At 32.8% G+C, this 19,328-nt stretch overlaps 3 protein-coding genes across 5 annotated transcripts; 1 reads left to right on the top strand and 2 right to left on the bottom strand.

Moving 5' to 3' along the window:
• The first annotated feature begins 5,960 nt into the window (after positions 1–5,960).
• On the top strand, positions 5,961–10,660 carry LOC123907257 (filament-like plant protein 7). 3 transcript variants are annotated; one of them, XM_045957448.1, is made up of 6 exons: positions 6,185–6,365; positions 6,936–7,045; positions 7,253–7,429; positions 7,460–9,558; positions 9,681–9,741; positions 9,886–10,660. In XM_045957448.1, the coding sequence occupies exons 2-6, from the start codon at positions 6,947–6,949 to the stop codon at positions 10,390–10,392; spliced, it is 2,943 nt and encodes a 980-aa protein (XP_045813404.1). In that variant the 5' UTR covers positions 6,185–6,365; positions 6,936–6,946; the 3' UTR covers positions 10,393–10,660. The 3 variants fall into 3 exon arrangements, with proteins under 3 accessions (XP_045813406.1, XP_045813405.1, XP_045813404.1); XM_045957450.1 differs by having other exon boundaries at positions 5,961–6,365; positions 7,253–9,558; XM_045957449.1 differs by having other exon boundaries at positions 6,184–6,747; positions 7,253–9,558.
• Positions 10,661–12,291: 1,631 nt separating this feature from the next.
• LOC123907256 (40S ribosomal protein S16-like) lies at positions 12,292–13,061 on the bottom strand. The gene has a single exon (XM_045957446.1). The coding sequence runs from the start codon at positions 12,918–12,920 to the stop codon at positions 12,489–12,491; it is 432 nt and encodes a 143-aa protein (XP_045813402.1). The 5' UTR covers positions 12,921–13,061; the 3' UTR covers positions 12,292–12,488.
• Positions 13,062–15,881: 2,820 nt separating this feature from the next.
• On the bottom strand, positions 15,882–17,707 carry LOC123907255 (caffeoyl-CoA O-methyltransferase). Its single transcript, XM_045957445.1, has 5 exons — positions 17,537–17,707; positions 17,370–17,449; positions 17,133–17,277; positions 16,481–16,612; positions 15,882–16,372 (listed from the first exon to the last, which is right to left on the bottom strand). The coding sequence occupies exons 1-5, from the start codon at positions 17,627–17,629 to the stop codon at positions 16,079–16,081; spliced, it is 744 nt and encodes a 247-aa protein (XP_045813401.1). The 5' UTR covers positions 17,630–17,707; the 3' UTR covers positions 15,882–16,078.
• Positions 17,708–19,328: the final 1,621 nt, after the last annotated feature.

Here is a 19,328-nt window from a genome sequence, read left to right as displayed (position 1 = left end):
TTTGCATATTTGCTTCAATCGAAATTCAACGCAGTTTCAATGACTTTAGCATCTTTAACGTTGTAGATTCGGAGACATGACTATTATGGACATTTGAATTTTATCATATCAATTGTAGGTTGTGTAATTAGGTTGTTTTATGCTATTAACTTGGGTGTTATAAGCTTGTTCGCAAATTCATCTTTTTTAGTTCTTAACAAACTTGAATATGTAATGATTTCGATTGATGTACTTTACAAATTTGAATGAATATCGTTATGTTTTAGTAAAAAAAGAAACTTATACAGAGAACTAAAAGTTGTATTCGCATCTCCATATTTTAATTTGTCGGAATAATTTATAATCACAACTAGTAAAAAAAAAGTTGTATTGTGATTCAGTAAAAAACAATAATTTCAGTGTTATTCAAAAAGCAATACAAGTGAAATTTAATGTTCAATCAGGCAATGACTTCCTAGCACCAGATGTTGTGAGTCTTCTGCAAAGACTTTAAAATATTATAAATGACAATGTTGTGTCCACTAAAGTTATGAATGTTATTTTTAAAAGAATTTGTCTGATTGCAACTGACTTCGTACGAGAATTTGAAATTTAAGGTTATAGACACCACTTTCTTCAAAAAATAAAATAAAATCATGGTATTGCGTGATGCTTCTTTTTTGTTATTTTTATCTCAGCAACTTTGAGTGTTTCTTGCGGAAGTTTTCTTTTTTTAATTTTTTAGGAATAAGTGTTTTTTAATGGATTTTTAAGTTGGATCCTCTTACGTTGTTATTTGTTTGTAGCTTTTCTCGTTTAACCTTTTGGATTAAACTTTATTAATAAAATCTTAATTATTGAAAAAAAAATTGAAAAATAGAAAAAAGAAATTCTCTAAAAATACTTGGAAGTGCAGTTGCACCCATGGGATTTACTAATTACACCTATATATCATATTGTACGTGTTTAAAATTGTATTATGTGCCTTACTAATATTAGTATAAGAGCTATATTGTCTAATTTTAATTTTATAAAATGCACAAACTCTATCACCATCATAGTATTGTCCAAAATATATCTACCCGCATAAATTGACTAATTGTCCAAAACATACTTATTTAAAATATTTTTCACTCTATTTTTTAAAAGAAAAATGTTAGCGCAACAATCAGGGGAGGGTCGAGCGAGGAGCATTCACTTTTGTGGCACTTTTTCATTTGAGCAACACACCTTTGTGAGAGACACACCACTTGTCCACCCAAAACCTTAAGGTGATAGGTGAGCGGGTTCTCCCACTTATAAATGCTCAAGTCACCACATTCCTATCCAATGTGGGACTATTTTCACAAACTCACACTTGCTATATTCTCAACACTCCCCCTCAAGTGTGAGTCCACAATGCTCCCCCTCAAGTGGAAGCTCTTTCTTCCACATACACTTTGTACCGCCGTTGACTCACTTCAACGGAACACTCTTTTACCCACATGTGGGACACTTACCCATTACCATGTGGGGTACTTTTCGATACAAGTAAGCCGGTCCCTTTTCTTGAAACCAAAGGCTCGTGATACCATTTGTTAGCGCAACAATCAGGGGAGGGTCGAGCGAGGAGCATTCACTTTTGTGGCACTTTTTCATTTGAGCAACACACCTTTGTGAGAGACACACCACTTGTCCACCCAAAACCTTAAGGTGATAGGTGAGCGGGTTCTCCCACTTATAAATGCTCAAGTCACCACATTCCTATCCAATGTGGGACTATTTTCACAAACTCACACTTGCTATATTCTCAACACTCCCCCTCAAGTGTGAGTCCACAATGCTCCCCCTCAAGTGGAAGCTCTTTCTTCCACATACACTTTGTACCGCCGTTGACTCACTTCAACGGAACACTCTTTTACCCACATGTGGGACACTTACCCATTACCATGTGGGGTACTTTTCGATACAAGTAAGCCGGTCCCTTTTCTTGAAACCAAAGGCTCGTGATACCATTTGTTAGCGCAACAATCAGGGGAGGGTCGAGCGAGGAGCATTCACTTTTGTGGCACTTTTTCATTTGAGCAACACACCTTTGTGAGAGACACACCACTTGTCCACCCAAAACCTTAAGGTGATAGGTGAGCGGGTTCTCCCACTTATAAATGCTCAAGTCACCACATTCCTATCCAATGTGGGACTATTTTCACAAACTCACACTTGCTATATTCTCAACAAAAAAAACCAAAAGGAGATATATATTAACCAACTAAAGAGTCCCTTTCAGACAAGGTGTACCAAAAAAGACCATAAGAGTTTATAGATATATTAAGCATAAAACCAATCGAAAAAACAAAGTTACACAATGCCCAAACAAGTAAACAGGTTCGACCACCAGATATGGTAATTGAAGACTAAATTAGTATCTGTTGTTTTCAACCACCCGTACGAATAAAACTTAGCCTTGACCAATAACAAACGTAAGGACTGTTCTGAGTTTCTGAATAATCGTTAATTTCTTTCATTTCAAATCACCCAAACACATAAGAGCCAACTAAACTGAAGAAAGGAGCAGGGCGCTCGGACACTGATAAGCCATGTTTTGAGAGGATCACCGATTATTAGGACTTTAGCAACCAATTTAAAGATCACATTATATAGACCAATAACGTGCCACTCTTTCGTTCAACAAAAAAAGATGTCAATCTTTTATTAACACTTGTTCATCTACTTTATGAATAAATGCAATATTGGTCAAATTAAGACTGGAAGAAAATTACCTCATTAATCAAGAACAACACTTTCTTCAAAAAATAAAATAAAATCAAGAACAAAAATCACCTTATCACATAAAATTGCCTATGTGCACTTGTCATGTGGAATTTCATTAGTCACATGTGGATATAATTAACAACATGAACTAAAATGAACTAAAATATATTGACAACTAAATTTCGATTTTTCTTTTGTATGACTAAAAACAAAATTAGAGAATTGTGTAGGAAGAAAAAAATTATTTAACTCTTAATAAATCGAGGCTTGAAGTGATTATTGGTAACTAATTGAATTTCAATGCAACGTGGTACGTGGAGTATTGGCCATCATGTTGTTTGAGAAAGACACAGTTCCTGTATCATAATGTTTTCCTTTTTTCCCCACTTTGCAAAATGAAAATGATAATACTATATTAACAGAAACTTATCCTTTGAAATAAAGTATGCATTTGATGGTTTTCAAAGTCAAAAGTATCGTTGCATTATTCTCTCCACTTTTGTTAAAGTGGCTTATTGGAAGGTGTGATGTGGAGGCATCTATCTACCAAATAAACCAAAGTATTTTCCAAATACTTAACTATATCAGAAATGACTAATCAAAATAACCAATCATATAAAGCGTTTTATTGGAACTAATAAGTTACAAATTCAAAACTAAGAACAAGAAATGGTTGGTTAAATTGTCAACTCAAATTTATACCCAAAAAAATAAAGGGTCATGCTAACTAGTGCCCCCGGGGCACTAGTTAAGGATAAAAAAAAAGCAATTTTTGTATTGAAAATGATACTTTTTATACTTTACAAACATTGACTACACATGTTTTAATGTAATTTTACTATAATTAGTATCCTTCCAAAAATAAAATTGTCAACTCTAATAATGTCTAATTGAAGATAGTTGCATGTTGTTTTCTTCCCTTTTACTTTTTATTTATTTTTTTCTTGCTATTGAAGCAAGTGAATGTGGCCCGTGGATAGTGAACCTGATCACACATTTGAAACATTAGTAACCATCCAATTCTAATTAGGCAAGACAATTTTAAAACAAATAAATGCTTCTGCATATATAATGGAGTGTCCAGAGTTTGAATCCTGACTTCTGCATATTTAATGTGATGTCCCTACCAACTGAGTTAAGCTCACGGAGACGAACAACTACCACTGTTATAAATATAATAATATGTGAATTTGGATATTGGATTTTCTTCTTCCCAAATAGAGAGTTAGAAGAAAAAAGAAAAAGATGATCCAAATCCGTGAATTTGTGAAAGGCCGACTGTTGGGCATTTAGCAAAGACGTTTTCTCTCCCGACCCCCCTCATTTCTTTTCTACCCCCCAAAAATCCAATTTTGCCCCTTGCGGTATGAAAAAATTTTGCCAACAAACTTCGGTTTATATAAACCGAAGTTTTTAAACATGGAAAAAAAATTCGGTTTATATAAACCGAAATAACATATACCCCCCAAAAAGAAGGAAAATTTATGTGAAAATTCGTGTAGAGCTACCTGTGGTAAATTTATCATATCTCTCTGAATATAGGTCGTATGCTAATGATTTTTAATCCAGTGTAAAGAAGACAAAATTTACTACAAGATTGACACCGGAATTATTAAATTTCATTAAGTATAGTACGAGAAAATCTACCTACAATTTTGAGAAAAGTTTCTGCAAAATGTTGTAAATATACCTGTGGTAAATTTATCATAGCTCTCTGAATATAAGTCGTATGCTAATGATTTTTAATCCAGTGTAAAGAAGACAAAATTTACTACAAGATTGACACCGGAATTATTAAATTTCATTAAGTATAGTATGAGAAAATTTACCTACAAGTTTGAGAAAAGTTTCTGCAAAATGTTGTAGATATACCTGTGGTAAATTTATCATAGCTCTCTGAATATAAGTCGTATGCTAATTATTTTTAATCCAGTGTAAAGAAGACAAAATTTACTACACGATTGAAACCGGAATTGTTAAATTTCATTAAGTATAGTATGAGAAACTCTACCTACAAGTTTGAGAAAAGTTTATGCTCTGTTTCTGTACCAGTACCCACTATTTGGTCAAACTGAACCAATTGGATAGTTAACCCTCAAAACAAAAATTATATTTGTATTCTTGACACCCTAAGCTTTCCAACGAGTGGTCGTTTACTCAAATCGGACATCGTTTAGTATTTCAAATAAATTGTGGAAGTTGAAGGTCTCATGCAGAATTTATGCAGGAAAACTGGAAAAAATTTTAGAACACAATATTTCGGTTTATATAAACCGAATTTTTTTAGCATCACAAAAAAAATCGGTTCGTATAAACCGAAGTACCCCCCAAGGGCAAAAACGGAAATTCAGGGGGTAGAAAAGAAATGAGGGGGGTCGGGAGAGAAACTATCTTTAGCAAATAGCCATGGGCCTCATCCATAAATTAAAGGAAAAGAAAAAGCATTATTGTAGATCATCAATAGAGATTTTTCATGAGTAAAGATTTTATCTTTGATAGCTGTGTTTAGATAAAATTATTCTCCTACAACAACCCTGGAGTTCTAAAGCATGTCAAATATGAATTTTGATATTTAATTTTAAAAGTTGAATATGTGGATCATTTTTTAATAAATAATTATACTTAATGGAAAAATTTCATTCCCAAACATAACTTCAGTCTTCAAACTACAAAGATTTTATGATGAATTAATACTTAAAAATCGTCCAAAATTCTAATTCTAATAATGATATGTCAAAACTTAACATGTATTGCATTCATAGTTTTCTTTATTTTTGTCTAATCAAAACAAATTCGATGACTATATCTCTAAGTGTAACAATGTGAAGAACTCCAATCTAGCAATCAATCATGAACAACAGGGACAAACATACCAGACATCATAATTTTTAATTGCTTATAATGCTTTGATAAATTGGCAATATTCTTACACCGTGTTTCACGGAAAGTGTTTCAATACCATTGTCAATTTTTTACTCACACACATTTAATATCTAACCGTGTCTAAAAAAATTGTGTCGCCCTTTACGAAAGGAGATTCTCTCCGGTTCAATTTATCCCCGGTGGCATCTCAGCCACTCATTTCATTTTTGCAGTATACTGTTCAAATTACTAAAAAAATCTAAATGGTGGCGATCTAAACTGAACTGCCTCCGGTGTAAATTGCACCGGAGACCAGAGAGGATATGTTCCACCTTTTATCATGTTTCATGCCAACCTCTTCAACATTTAACAGATAACCAAAATATTCAATGTAGGCAAGGGTCTCCACCTATACTAGCACTACAACTGTGTCCTTAATGACTTTCCTCTACACCATTTGTATTTTGTGGTCACTTATAGTCACTATTACTAGCTTCTCTTTCACTCCATCACATATTAATATATTTTTTTTACTTTTTGGTAACATCTAAATAATTAATCATAGGTGTGAAACTTTATATTAAAGCAGGTTTTGCAGCTGTCGGTAGAGAGATAAAGCATCCTATGACAAATATCCGTTTGGAGTAGCACTAACTTATCAGCCATTCCCATTTTCTCTTTTCTTTCACTTTCACCACCCAACTCCATTTTGACACCACAAGAAGAAGCCTTACAAAACTTGTTCAACTCTTCTTCATGCTACATTTTGCAAGGTACAAGTTATAGCACTAAGCTCTTGTTAGTGCACTTTTTCTCTTCCATATATATTGTAATTTACTGTTCTTAGGCTGATAGAGATTTTCAGTGCAGATCATTTTGACCTGTTTACAATAGTTTTAATTTGAAGAAACATATATATGGAAGCATGTACTAGTATATGTTAAGAGTCCCACTAAATTTTAAAGGATGAATATTAATTAATCTTGTCAAAATATGCATGGAAACATGTGAATATACAGTTAGTGCCAGCTGTAGTTATATACAATTATGCAACAGGAGTGAACATGACACCACAAATTTAACCAAAATCTTAAGCCTTCAGTTGCACATGTCACTTCTTTGATACCATCTTTATCTAATCCATTTCTAACAAATGTAAGACTTCAAATTAAGCACATTTGAATTTCCAATATATATCTTTATTATAGTTTACTTTTTAATATTTTGGTTGCACATTGTAATTTTTACTACCAAATATAGAAACTAATGTAGGAAATAGAAATTCTTCTCACTTATAGTTATTGTACAACAGCATGAATTTTTCTTTTTCTGTTTTTGAATAGCATCTGAAATCATGAACCATAAGCCATGGCATTGGAGGAAAAAATCTATGGAGAAAACATCCTTTTCAGCAGACAAAATTGCCAGTCCTTCTCAAATCATTGACAAAGAGGTACTCAGAGCTTTGTTTCACACATTTTTACATTACTACTTATTCTTTTATTATCCTCTTTTTTTCGGCAAATCGGAAACTTATTAAGCCTAATCCTCTGCTAAGTTTTGGAAAAGTGTTGATCAATTATAACTCTCCTTTTAGAACTGAATTCACTAGAGAAATTTTGTATTTGATTAATATACTGACAGTACTACATTTTATCAGGCACACAATCTTTCAACAGATAAGGAAAGTGGATCGAGAATATCATCATCACGATGTTTAAACGAAAATTTGGCAAAAGTCCTCCTTGATTCTCCTGTTGGAGTAGACAAAGAAGTGTCTACTGAAACTGTTACTCCTACAGATGAAACATTGCAGGAACCTTTGCAGACACTAAGCTGTGTTCGGGGAGAACAAGAGCAAACGGCGTGTGTTGTCATTCCGAATATATCAAAAGAGCATGAAATGGTTCAAAAAGAATTGGAAGAGAAGCTGAAAGAAGCAAATAAAAGAATAGATGACTTAACTTCTGAGAATACTTGTTTAACTAATGCTTTATTCTCGAAAGAGGAATCTATCGGGGAGCTTCTTAGATGTAAACAAGAAGCAGATGAAGAGTTAAAGACTCTGATGACAAGGTTAGATTCAACAGAAAAGGAAAATGCATTCCTAAGATATGAGTTTCAAATGTTGGAGAAGGAACTTGAGATACGGAAGGAGGAGATAGACTATAGCCGTCAGTATGCAGATGAATCGCACAAACAATATCTTGAGAGTTCTCAGAAAGTCTCAAAGTTAGAAGGCGAGTGTCAGAGACTCCGTCTTCAGCTTCAGAAAAGATCTCCCGGTGTTGCTGGCTCGATGAATACGAAGAATGAAATTGGAATGATGAGAAGAAAGAAGTCAAATCCTACCAGGGATGTGGTTTGCAAAAATAATGATATTAGAAACTCTACACGAGTATCGGAGAAGAGTATCGGTTTGATGATCAAAAGTTTACAAGATTTGGATGAGGAAAACAAGGCTCTCAAAAGAATTTTAACCAAGAAAAACACTGAACTAGATTCTTCAAGATTTATGTATACTGAAACAGTTTCCAGGTTATCACAGGCTGAAATTCTGCTTAGAAAGTTTTCTGAAAATCACAAGTCCATGGAGCTAGCAAGGTGTTATCCGAAATCAAATGAACTTCCTTTAATGTCAAATTTTGACATTTCTAGTGATGATGAAGCTAAATCTTCTGGATCATGGGCAAATGCTCTTATTTCGGAACTCGAACATTTACGAGTTTCAGAGGCTAAAACTCATGATAACAATAAAGCTATAGAAGTTCATGACATGTATTCCATGGATGATTTTGTTGAGATGGAGAAAAGGGCTATAGTTTCTGTCAATACACCAAAAGAAGGATACTTATCTGATGTAAGTGGGAGGGAGCTAGTGCCAGTTGAACAAGATTTTGGCCTTAGTGAGAGGAATCAAAAACCATTTGATTGGCTTCAGAATGTTTTGCAAGCAATGTTGAAGGAAAAACGCCTATCGAAACGAAGTCTTGATGAATTATTTGATGACATAAAAATTGCGTTCGGATGTATAAACCACTCAACTGGTCGCAAATCTGATATAACTCAAAAGTCAATACATCATGGAGAATCTGATCCTTTTCATGTAAACAGTTTTGGTGATTTTACAGAAGCAGTCAATAAAATTATCAAGCTCGTTGAAGGAATTGCTCCGAAGTCATTCTTCTGCAACAATGGTCCAGATTGTTTGGAAGAGAACCAGCATTCAGACATATCTCAATCACCTAAATCCAAAGATTACTTTGTTCATGTTTTCCAATGGAAGGTTTCAGACTTGAATCCACTTTTGCATCAACTTGTTCACACCTGCAAAAATTTGCTAACAGGAAAAGCTGATTTTGAAAATTTTGTTGAGGAAGTGGCATTTGCTTTGGAATGGAGCATTAATAACTGTGCTAACTCTAATAATGCTTCAATTGCAAGGGATAAGATCAAGAAGCATTTTAATTCTTTTCTGTCAGCAAATGAAAATGAAAATCAAATAGATGTTGATGATAAACAATCTCTCGGCACAAATTCAGTTGCATATCCGAATGATCAGTCTGATTCAGAGAGTAATCGGTATGATTTCCTTGTAGAAATTAGAAAATTAAAAGAGGATCTGACGAAAACAAAATCTGCTAAGGAAGACTTGGAAGTAAAGCTTTTGTCGGTAACTGATGAGAGTCAGAACTTGACAAAACAGTGTCATGAAGCACAAAATAGTATCAAAGGTTTAGAATCAGAAATAGAGACATTGAAAGAATCCAAAGCCATGGTTGAAGAGCAGGTTGAAAAACAAATGATGATAAATGAAGATCTTGACACACAACTTACAATAGCGCAGGCAAAGTTAAATAGCATCTTTCAAAAGTTTTCGTCGTTAGAATTTGAACTAGAGGATAAAAAGAACTCGTGCGAGGAATTAGAAGCAACATGTCTTGAGCTTCAACTCCAGCTCGAAAGGTAAATAGGAAAAAAATAATCTTCTTTTTACCCTTATCCCGTTTTGGTTTCTAGGCTTTTGCAATTTTCTTTTGCTTTGCTGATTAATGAATCTGATTTTGTAATCATAAACATGATAACAGCATTGCAAAGAAGGAATCTCCAACAAATGACAGATGTGAAGCGGAAAAAATATATCGAACTGTAAGTAGTTTGCATCTTATTTAATCCAAGCTGTATAAATTGCAAACCAGTACCATGCTCTATCTCATGAACTAGTATCAATTGTTTGCAATATCAATTTTACTTCATCAACAAATCTCAATGATAATAACAAATAAAAAACAGGGCTGGGAGATCACAACAGCTTCATCAAAGTTAGCAGAATGCCAAGAAAGTATTATCAACATTGGTAAACAACTCAAGGCACTAGCTTCATCTAATGAAACAGCACTTTTAGACAAGGTTGTCTCCACAACTAGTTCAATGGCCATTCCATCTCAGAAGAAGAACTTGATCAAACGAACTTCACTGCGCAACCAAATGCTAGCTGAGGATGATGGTAAAGAAGGGACGCATGAGTCTATCGAAACCAAAGAAAGCAAAAATATCGAAGTTGAACAGAGGCCAGCCCTTCTTCTATCTGAAAAAGAAAGTGCTTTGGAAACTTCGCAAGTACAGGTTAATGGCCCAGAAACAAGTATGACTTCAGAGAAAAATAATAGAAGCAATGCCATAGGGTACCTGACAATTGTACCGCATAAAAAACAAGGAGGATTTGATTTTCTGAGGAAGCTGTTTTCAAGAAGAAAGAAAGGGAGGAGTAGAGGAACCAGGTTATTAGCCAAAGCATGATTGAGAATGGAAATAAAGCTTTGCACCATAACCACAAGAGTGATATATCAAAGAAAGTTAAGCTCAGAAGCTATTATTCTTTCTGTCATGTTTGAGTTTGGTGTTTGACAGATTTTGGTGTTTTTAGGAGACAGTGGCTTGTTTCATTATTGAGGTTTGGAGATGAAGCCATCCTGTGAGAGGTTTTCTGTTGACTGTTGTAGATATTGCTTAGTGTATTTCAGATTAAACGAGCTGATAATATATATAAGGACGAGTTTGGTTTGCATTAGTGTTTTTTTGTATACTTTATATGATTTTAAACCGATAATTTTATCCCACTTTTGTCCACATAACTTAAAAGTTTATCATGTGTTATGTTCAGTACTAATCATATCATATCATATACAAACCAAATGAAAGCAGTGTAATTTGATATCATTGAACAAAAAATAAGCACTGCAATGCTCATATTGTACTTAAAAATCATTCACATAATTTTAATAAATTCATCGTGATTAAGCAGTTCACATCGACTCTCCAAAGAGTAGATTCTTCCTCTAACGTTCAGTGTCACCATAAATTCTCAAAATACAGACACATTCAGCAAGTATGAAATTTATTGAACTTTTAAAAAATAACATAATGAAATTCAAAACTAGACGGCAAAATTTTGCCATAGAGAAATTTGCAAGTTCTTGAATTGAACTTGAAGTCCTAATGTATGACCCAATTTTACCGTATTCACTTTCACTTTCAGGTTACCATAATGGATTAATGGCATCGTTATTTCTAAGAATCTCCCACTAAAAATCCACTCCCTTTTTTTTTTGACAGAAAATATTTGCTTAAATTTGCTTCCCATGTAAAATTTCTATTTGATATCACAATGAACCACTGTGATACTAAGTATCCATGTATTTGAAATTCATTTCAATCGGCAACAGTCAAGACCACATTTGCAATAAAAATAAAATGACACAAACTTGAAAACCTTGTGCACAGTCGATACTGTAAATAAAAATACTTTAACTGTCAATATTTCTACCTGAAATATTCATCTCATTATAATAGAAACATCCATCGCAATTCTTAAATCAACCTCAATTTGAGCCAAAAATTAACTTCAATATGAGTCAAACACACGCATTCTTAAAAATCTCATTTGCACACATTAAAAACATTGCTAAAAGCCAAGATTCAGATAAAGGAGTGTTTGATTTAGGAATTGTGTTATTTGAACATCAAAACATTAGTATTTGACACCATATATGTTTGTATCTATCTATCTATCTCCTGCTTTTTATCTTTTACACTATACACCTAATTCAAAAACACACACACAAATAACACTTGCAACAAAGATCATTTCCCTTGATTTAGTTTCTTATAAAAACTCCACAGCTTATAAATAATAACTCCTAACTCATAGTTATGCTTCTGAAAATACCAAGACTTTGATTTCAAAATACTAGCCATTAAAAAAAATCATTCCACTTTCATTTCTACAAATAACTGTTAAAAAAATTGGCAACACACCAACTTGATTTGTCCATAAGAACCATTTCATCAGCCAATAACACTGATAAAGAGATTAAAAACACATAAGGGTAATAAAATAACTAAACATACACAACTAAGAGATTAATTATCCAATGTATGCAACCAAGTTTCAAAGAGTAACTAAGAGCTTGCTTGCATACATTGCATCCTCAAGCTACCTCCATTGGCGAAAAAAATGAGCTGCAAAACAATTTTAATTCACAGCCCTAGAAGCATCCCAATTCAAGTTTCAAAGATATTTCAATTCCACAAGCGATCAATCGTGCATTCTAACCACAAATTCTAACATAAGAGATTCAAAACAAATTCTAACATCCCATAAACAGAAGTAACAACCAAAAAATCGCGCATAAGAGATTCAAAACAAAAACATAGATATATATGATCCTTGCAAAATCTCATACAAAACCTAAATAAAAATCCAACCCATGATATCAAAACAATAGTAAGTACTACGAATCAACTTAAAAAGTTTTCCACAGCATAAAACATGAACCGAAAACAGAAATAAAAAACCAAAAACACCTCTTTTTTCTTCCGCAACAAAACGATTTTCAACGGTAAGATTTCTGGAACCTAGCACGAGCACCACGACCACCAAACTTCTTTGGCTCACAACGCCTAGGATCAGCAACAAGCAAAGTACGATCGTAACGAACAAGAATATCCTTGATTTCCTTCTTGCTCTGTTCATCAACATACTTCTGGTAGAAAGCAACAAGAGCCTTAGCGATACTCTGTCTGATTGCGTAAATCTGAGAAGTTTTACCACCGCCTTTGACACGGGTGCGGATGTCGACGCCGGCGAAACGGCTTTTCCCTAACAAGAGGATTGGTTCGAACGCCTTGAACCGGAGGATTTCTGGTTCAATCAACTCGATGGGAACACCGTTGATCTTGATCAATCCATGGCCACGCTTGCAGTGACTGACGGCAACCGCGTTCTTCTTGCGGCCAAAGCATTGAACTTGCTCCAATTTCTCCATTTTTTTCTTCTTCTTACTCTCTCTCTCTCTCTCTGGTGAAATTGGTTTCTCTGAAAACCCTAATTCGTCGCCAGAAAAGAGGAAGAACAGAGAGCCTTATATTAGATTAGGGTTTTGGGTTTCTCTATTTTAGTTATTTATTTTTTAATTCGGCCCACTGGACCAAGTTATCGATTTTAGTCACCACAACAACAAAAATCCCCATTTATTTATTTTTGATAATACAAAAATCCCATTTATAAATTGCGTTACTAAATTTTAGAAAAATAATAGTGTAAAACTTTTTTATGCACTACATAGTACAACTTTTACGAGAAAAATAAAAAATGATATCGACTGACAAAGTAAAATTATTTGATACCGTTAATTAATAATAATCATATTTTTCGCCATATTTCTCTTTTTTTTTTTAGAGTTTGGATCATATTTATTTTGTATTTTTTATATTTTCTTTATTATTATATAGTTTTGAAAATATAAACGTAAAAGTGTGACATTAAATAAGTTAAAATTTCTTTTATATATGACATGATAATATGTTTTTTTTCACCCTCTAATATTGGCAACTTTTGATTTATCCCCTGTAAAAAAAAAATATTGAACTCCCCCTCATAATGTCAATATTCTTCTGGATTGATTATATTCATGTTGGATTATATAAACGATAGTTTGAAGGAGGTTTGGGTCGTTTTAAGCTCAACTCGAATCGGTGGATTGATTATATTCACGTGAGATTGTTATCGTTCATTATCTTCATTGTTATTGTTTTTTCATTTCAATTTGGGTGTGAATGTTTCAGTTTTTCTGGTTGCTAAAGAAGTCCACAGTGATGAAGGAAGAAGATTTTGATTGAGAAAGAAGAAGATATTGATTGAGGAAGATTTGAGTTTGAATGTTTGAGTTTTTTTCATGAGTTGAATGGTGAGAATCGGTGAGTAAAATGCAGCAAAAAGAATCATGTTGAGTTTTCTTCATGTATTGGGTGATGTTGATGTTCTTGATGTTGTTCTCAATGTTGTTTGCAGATTTATTTTTTTTAAAATTAATCAAAAATTAATTAAAAAAATCACATAGACAAATATTTCTATGTGTCACTAATTAAATAAATAAAATTGAAACAAAAGCCATCTAGCATGTCATGTCATAAATAATGAACATTAAGCAGCCAACATGTGTCATAAGGGTCTAAAAGAGAAAAATCTTGACATTGTGAGGGGGGATTCCAATTTTTTTACAGGGTAAATCAAATGTCGCTAATATTACAAGGGAAAAAAACCTATTAACTCGAAGAAAAAAAAGTAAAACAAAAAAAGGGCAGCCCCTCAAGCCCACAACCTGTATAGGGCCGGGAAACAGTAGTGTTTTTAGAGCTCGTATTTAAATATGGACTTTTTTGCCTAATCTGATAAAACTCGAAGCCCGCTCGAGCTGGTTCAATTAGGGCTGAGTAAGCCATTTTGACAGCCCTAGCCTGCCCACCAAACTCGAAAAAAATGAAGGGCACGAGCAATAAAATTTTAGCCTTAATTTCTTAAGGATTCTTAAGCCCGACCCTAAAAATCCATTTGAAATATATGGACTATCCCGTATAAGTCAAGGGTGACCCGCAACCTGCATAATCTAAACAAACACTTAAAAAGAACGTAGAGAGAAAGAAAAAAAAATATAGAAAGGAGGATGTCCTCTTAAAAAATACTTTGAAAGTAATATAAGGCAACACTTACCGCTATGAATTTTAGAAAACTGTCGAAGACAACAAATCATTTTTTAATGTTCCGTCTACGTTGCCTACCAAAGAATTTGGAGCACTAAACAAATTTAAGTTTGATAATTTAGAGTTAATGAGAATTCAATATTTCGGTTTTAGAGTTTAGAAGAAGATTGAAGCAAACAAATCACATAAATTTATATAATTTTGAGGTCTATTTGAGTATATTTTGTTATATATTAGTGAAGAAGATGATGTACTTGTGAAGTCCATTTTTTTTTTATCAAATTTGTGAAGTCCATTTAAATACCCAAAATAGAAATTCTCCATTGTACCTCTTAACAATAAAAATATGTATATTTCAAAATTTGGTGAAATTATCGATACTTTGTTGGTCTAGTGGTGATTAATGTTGGACTTGTTAGGGAAGATCACGTTTTGACCCCCCGCAACTACGATCGGGAAAGGGCTAGAACCACTTGATACCAGAACTGACTTTCGAACCAGTGACTTTCGAACCAGATTAGACGGTCCAATGGGCCAAATACTTACCGTTGAAAAAAAAATTGGTGAAATTAATGAGATGTTTCTACTCCAGAATTATAACAACAAAAATGTTAATTTAATTTAAAAATTGCAAATCTCAGCAGCCCGTGTACTTGCTGTCATGTTTGTGCAGAAATTTAATCCTAACACGTTCCTTATCTCATTGAGGTTCTTCGAATCCAACATTTCATATAAAAAGGGAAAAAAACAGATGTGCTTTAGGAGCAGTTAAGAGAGGACTTTAAGGATCAAAATGTGTGGTCTGGTGGGTGAAAATGTGGAATTAAGTGGAGGATAAGCAACATTGATAGATAAGTCATATGATTAGTGGGTAGAAGTTTGTTAGCACTACATTTTTGCAACAAAAAAAAATATCAATCTGAACAAAATACAGTATCAATTTGTTCCACCTAATACAATATATAAATTTTAGAAGTCTCTGCAACGGTATAATACAATTGCAGCCGTATATCTCACATTTGCTTGTATATTTTTTTTTTTTTGTGTTAACTCTCTGATCATATATCTTGTCTCAACAGCTAGCATCAAAGTTTGCAATGTAATTAAACCGCAATCACAATTTAAAACGATGTTTGATAGCATTTATTTTTTGAACAAAAATAGTTAGTTCACCTTATAAGTTATAACCTACCAAGCATAATTGGCTTCAAAATAAAACATGTTTATGGAAATGAATCAAGTGAGAATAAGGCAAAGAATATATAACTTTCAATTATTCTCCATTTCAATATCAATAACAAGAGAAAATTACAAACACAAATATTTTGAAGAAAAATAAAAAAGACAACAAGACTTGATGATTTTTAAATGCTTTTTAGCTTCCACAAAATAATGTTCAATAATGTGGAGCATTACATTACATAATTGTGCACACACAAATCAATTACTTGATCCGACGGCAGATAGTGATTCCATCACCAACAGGAAGCATACAGATTTCAATCCTAGGGTCCACAGCCAAAGCCTTGTTAAGCTCCAAAACAAAATCCCTATAATACCTAACATACTTCCTTAGAGGAGCATCAGGGGGTGCTACCACAGATCCATTCCATAAGGTGTTGTCGTAGCCGATCACACCTCCCACTTTAACAAGATCAATCAACCTCTTGTGGTAGTTGAGGTAATTGTCCTTGTCAGCATCCACAAAAATGAAATCGTAGCTACCATGATTTTTTTCCTAAAATATTAATATCACAAAAACAATAAATTAGTTATGTTTATTAATCATTGCTATAAATGTTTTTTTTTCTTAATGTGGGACAAAGAAAAAGATGGTAAATCTTACATCTTTAATCAATTCATCAAGAACTGGTAGAGCAGGGCCTTCTCTAAAATCAATTTTGTGATCAACACCAGCTTTTTTAATTACTGGTAGACCCAATTCGTAATTCTCCTTGTTAATGTCCATGGCCAAAATCTGTGACAATGACAACCAGAAATTAAAGTATGAGATTACACTTTTGTTTTTAATTAAAATCAACAAAAAAATACATTATATTTCAATTACAAAAATATTTGATGATTTAATTTTTTTTTTGTCAAATAGTCTAGTGGCTAGAATTTCACCTTTAAGGTGAATTAGTGATAGTACCAGGATTCGAACTCTGATCATTACAATAACATATAATGTCTCTTCCAACTGAACTATGCTCACGGAGATATTTGATGATTTAATCTAAGCTCACTTTTTTTGTCTTAAAAGTGTTAAATATCAAAATTCACGAACAAAAATGCAAAATTTCAAGTTCAAATCCGAATTAAAGTGTCCACCCTAATAATATCGCAATTCAGCTAGGCCTTTCAGACAAATCTAAACTCATTTTACCAAACACATACTAATAGAAAAAAAGGTTCTAACAAAAGGACATAAGATATTTCATTGATTATAATGGTAAAGAATTTTTTTTTAAAGAAATTACTAACAAAAAAAAAATTACCTTTCCATCTTCAGGAAGAGCAAGGGCAGTGGCAAGGAGGGAGTAACCGGTGTAGACACCAATTTCCATGGTATTCTTAGCATTGATAAGTTTAAGGAGCATGCTCAAAAATTGTCCTTCATCTGCAGAGGTTGTCATGATGTTCCTGTTGTTTTTTTATTCAATTAATCAGTAATCACAAACAAAGAAAAAACAAACAAATTAACAGAACCTAATAAAGTAGATCATTTTTTTTACCATGGATGTTTTGCTGTGACCTCTCTCAACTCTTTCATGGCTTCATGTTCTCTTGGGAAGACACTGGTCTCTAAAATATACTATAAATCACAAAAAAAAAAATATTAATTTTTTTATGAACACAAAAATGAAAATCCATTTTAACAAAGGAATGAAAATGATTGTACCTGGAAAAGAGCATCACTCTGTAGAAGACTTTTGTGACCAACCTCTGCGTGTCTTCCAGATTCAGTTTGCTTTTGATCCTCGTTGGTTGCCATTGTTATATTCTTGAATTGTTTATGCAGTTATGCTCTGTTTTGAAGATATAATTGGAGACTGTTAGAGAAGAAGGTAGGAAGATGGTGGTTTTATAAGGGAGGAAAAAACCGGTTCAAACCGGTATTGTTAAGGGAAAGTGCTTTGGTGTTTGGTTGAACCGGTTGGCGGGCGGTTCGTGGTTGGTGAGGTCACTTCTTAACTGAAGAAAAAAAGCAATGAGTGTGGGCCCGCCCACTATTGATGTTTTTTTTTTGTTTTTTTACCTATATTTTTTTTTCTATATACTTCAATCTGATATTTTTTTTTAACCAAACAAACTTAATTCATATCATTAACTAATAAATGTTCAATATATAAGTGAATAATTTCAAATCGAAACTAGCTCAAGCATTGGCCGCCCTAGCAAGAGTATGAGCAACCAAATTCGCTTGTCTCCTAACAAACTCCAATCCAGTCTTATATATGAGAAAAAGTCTGCATTTTAGATTCATTATAAAATCGATGTATCTAATACATCAACTTTATAATGAATTTAGAAATTTTTTTTTTTTATATATATAGGACAGGAGAAACAGAGGAGGCTCGCATGCATGTGTGAGGTGTGCGACGGCATAGGGCCTCAAAATTTTGAGGGCCTCAACTCAAAATTTTGAGATCCTATAATATTACTTATATATTATTTATACCTATAAAATATCAGATGTATATTAATAGATTAATTTTTAGGCCCTAAAATAATAGTTATATATTGTTAATGTTCATAAATATCATGAGTATCAATATATTAGTTATCTATACTCGTAAATATAGTTCTAGTCCATTTTAATCTTTGCATAAAATTTAATCTTAGATTATGATGTTCCTTTTTGACGTTATATTCAAAGATAATTATTTTGTATTTCTTGTTCCATTTAATTTAATGTAAGATTTAATATTGATAATTTATATGTTTACAAGAATGTTTTTTTTTATATTATATGCATTTTAAATCGATAATTTTTTTAATTTTTTTTTATTAAGGGGTCACTTTTATATTTTGCATAGAGCCTTCTAAAACTCGGAGACGCCCCTGAGGAGAAAGTATGTAAAAGTAGTTTTTTTAAGGATATAAAAAAGTTGTTAAATGGGAATTTTCGGTATTTTATAGAAAAATAAGTCGTGAAGACGAAATCATCTTTTTTATTTATGATAGAAGACCAAATCATCTTAAGTATGGTTACAATCTCATGTTGAAAAAAAAAATCTTATTGAAAAGAACATAAAAAATGTAATATTATTTTGAATTTATAAATAATATTTCGTACTCTTCACTCATAAAAAAAAATATACATACCGTTCAGTATGGGGTCAAAGTTCTCGGCAAGGTTGTCAGAACCGGACCGGTCATCGAACCGGCAAGCTCACCGGTTCAAGGTTCAATTGGTCGGACCGGGTTCAACCGGGGTCGAACCGTTTTTAATTAAATATATAATTTAATTAATATATAAATAAAAATATATGAATAATTGTTCAATATTTCATAATTTTACACATTAAAAAGATAAAATATCAAAGGTCAAAATAAAATAAAATTTATAATTCAAACCAAATTATAAATTATATAATAAACTAAGTTCAATAACACAAAATAGCACCATAACATCAATTGACAACATACTGCCTTAAAAAAAAATCAATTGGCAACATACTACCAAAACC

The sequence above is a fragment of the Trifolium pratense genome, linkage group LG2 (assembly GCF_020283565.1).
Source record: "Trifolium pratense cultivar HEN17-A07 linkage group LG2, ARS_RC_1.1, whole genome shotgun sequence".
Classification (NCBI taxonomy): Eukaryota; Viridiplantae; Streptophyta; class Magnoliopsida; order Fabales; family Fabaceae; genus Trifolium; species Trifolium pratense.
This window is presented reverse-complemented; position numbering and strand designations above follow the sequence as displayed.

Excerpts from the sequence above, each read along its gene's own strand:
- LOC123907255 (XM_045957445.1), bottom strand. The coding sequence starts at position 17,629 with ATGGCAACCAACGAGGATCAAAAGCAAACTGAATCTGGAAGACACGCA. Across the intron at positions 17,278-17,369 it reads GTCACAGCAAAACATCCATG|GAACATCATGACAACCTCTG; the intron begins GTAAAAAAAATG and ends AAAAAACAACAG. Across the intron at positions 16,373-16,480 it reads TTGATGAATTGATTAAAGAT|GAAAAAAATCATGGTAGCTA; the intron begins GTAAGATTTACC and ends TTAATATTTTAG.
- LOC123907256 (XM_045957446.1), bottom strand. The coding sequence starts at position 12,920 with ATGGAGAAATTGGAGCAAGTTCAATGCTTTGGCCGCAAGAAGAACGCG.
- LOC123907257 (XM_045957450.1), top strand. The coding sequence starts at position 6,947 with ATGAACCATAAGCCATGGCATTGGAGGAAAAAATCTATGGAGAAAACA. Across the intron at positions 7,046-7,252 it reads CTCAAATCATTGACAAAGAG|GCACACAATCTTTCAACAGA; the intron begins GTACTCAGAGCT and ends ACATTTTATCAG. Across the intron at positions 9,742-9,885 it reads CGGAAAAAATATATCGAACT|GGCTGGGAGATCACAACAGC; the intron begins GTAAGTAGTTTG and ends AATAAAAAACAG.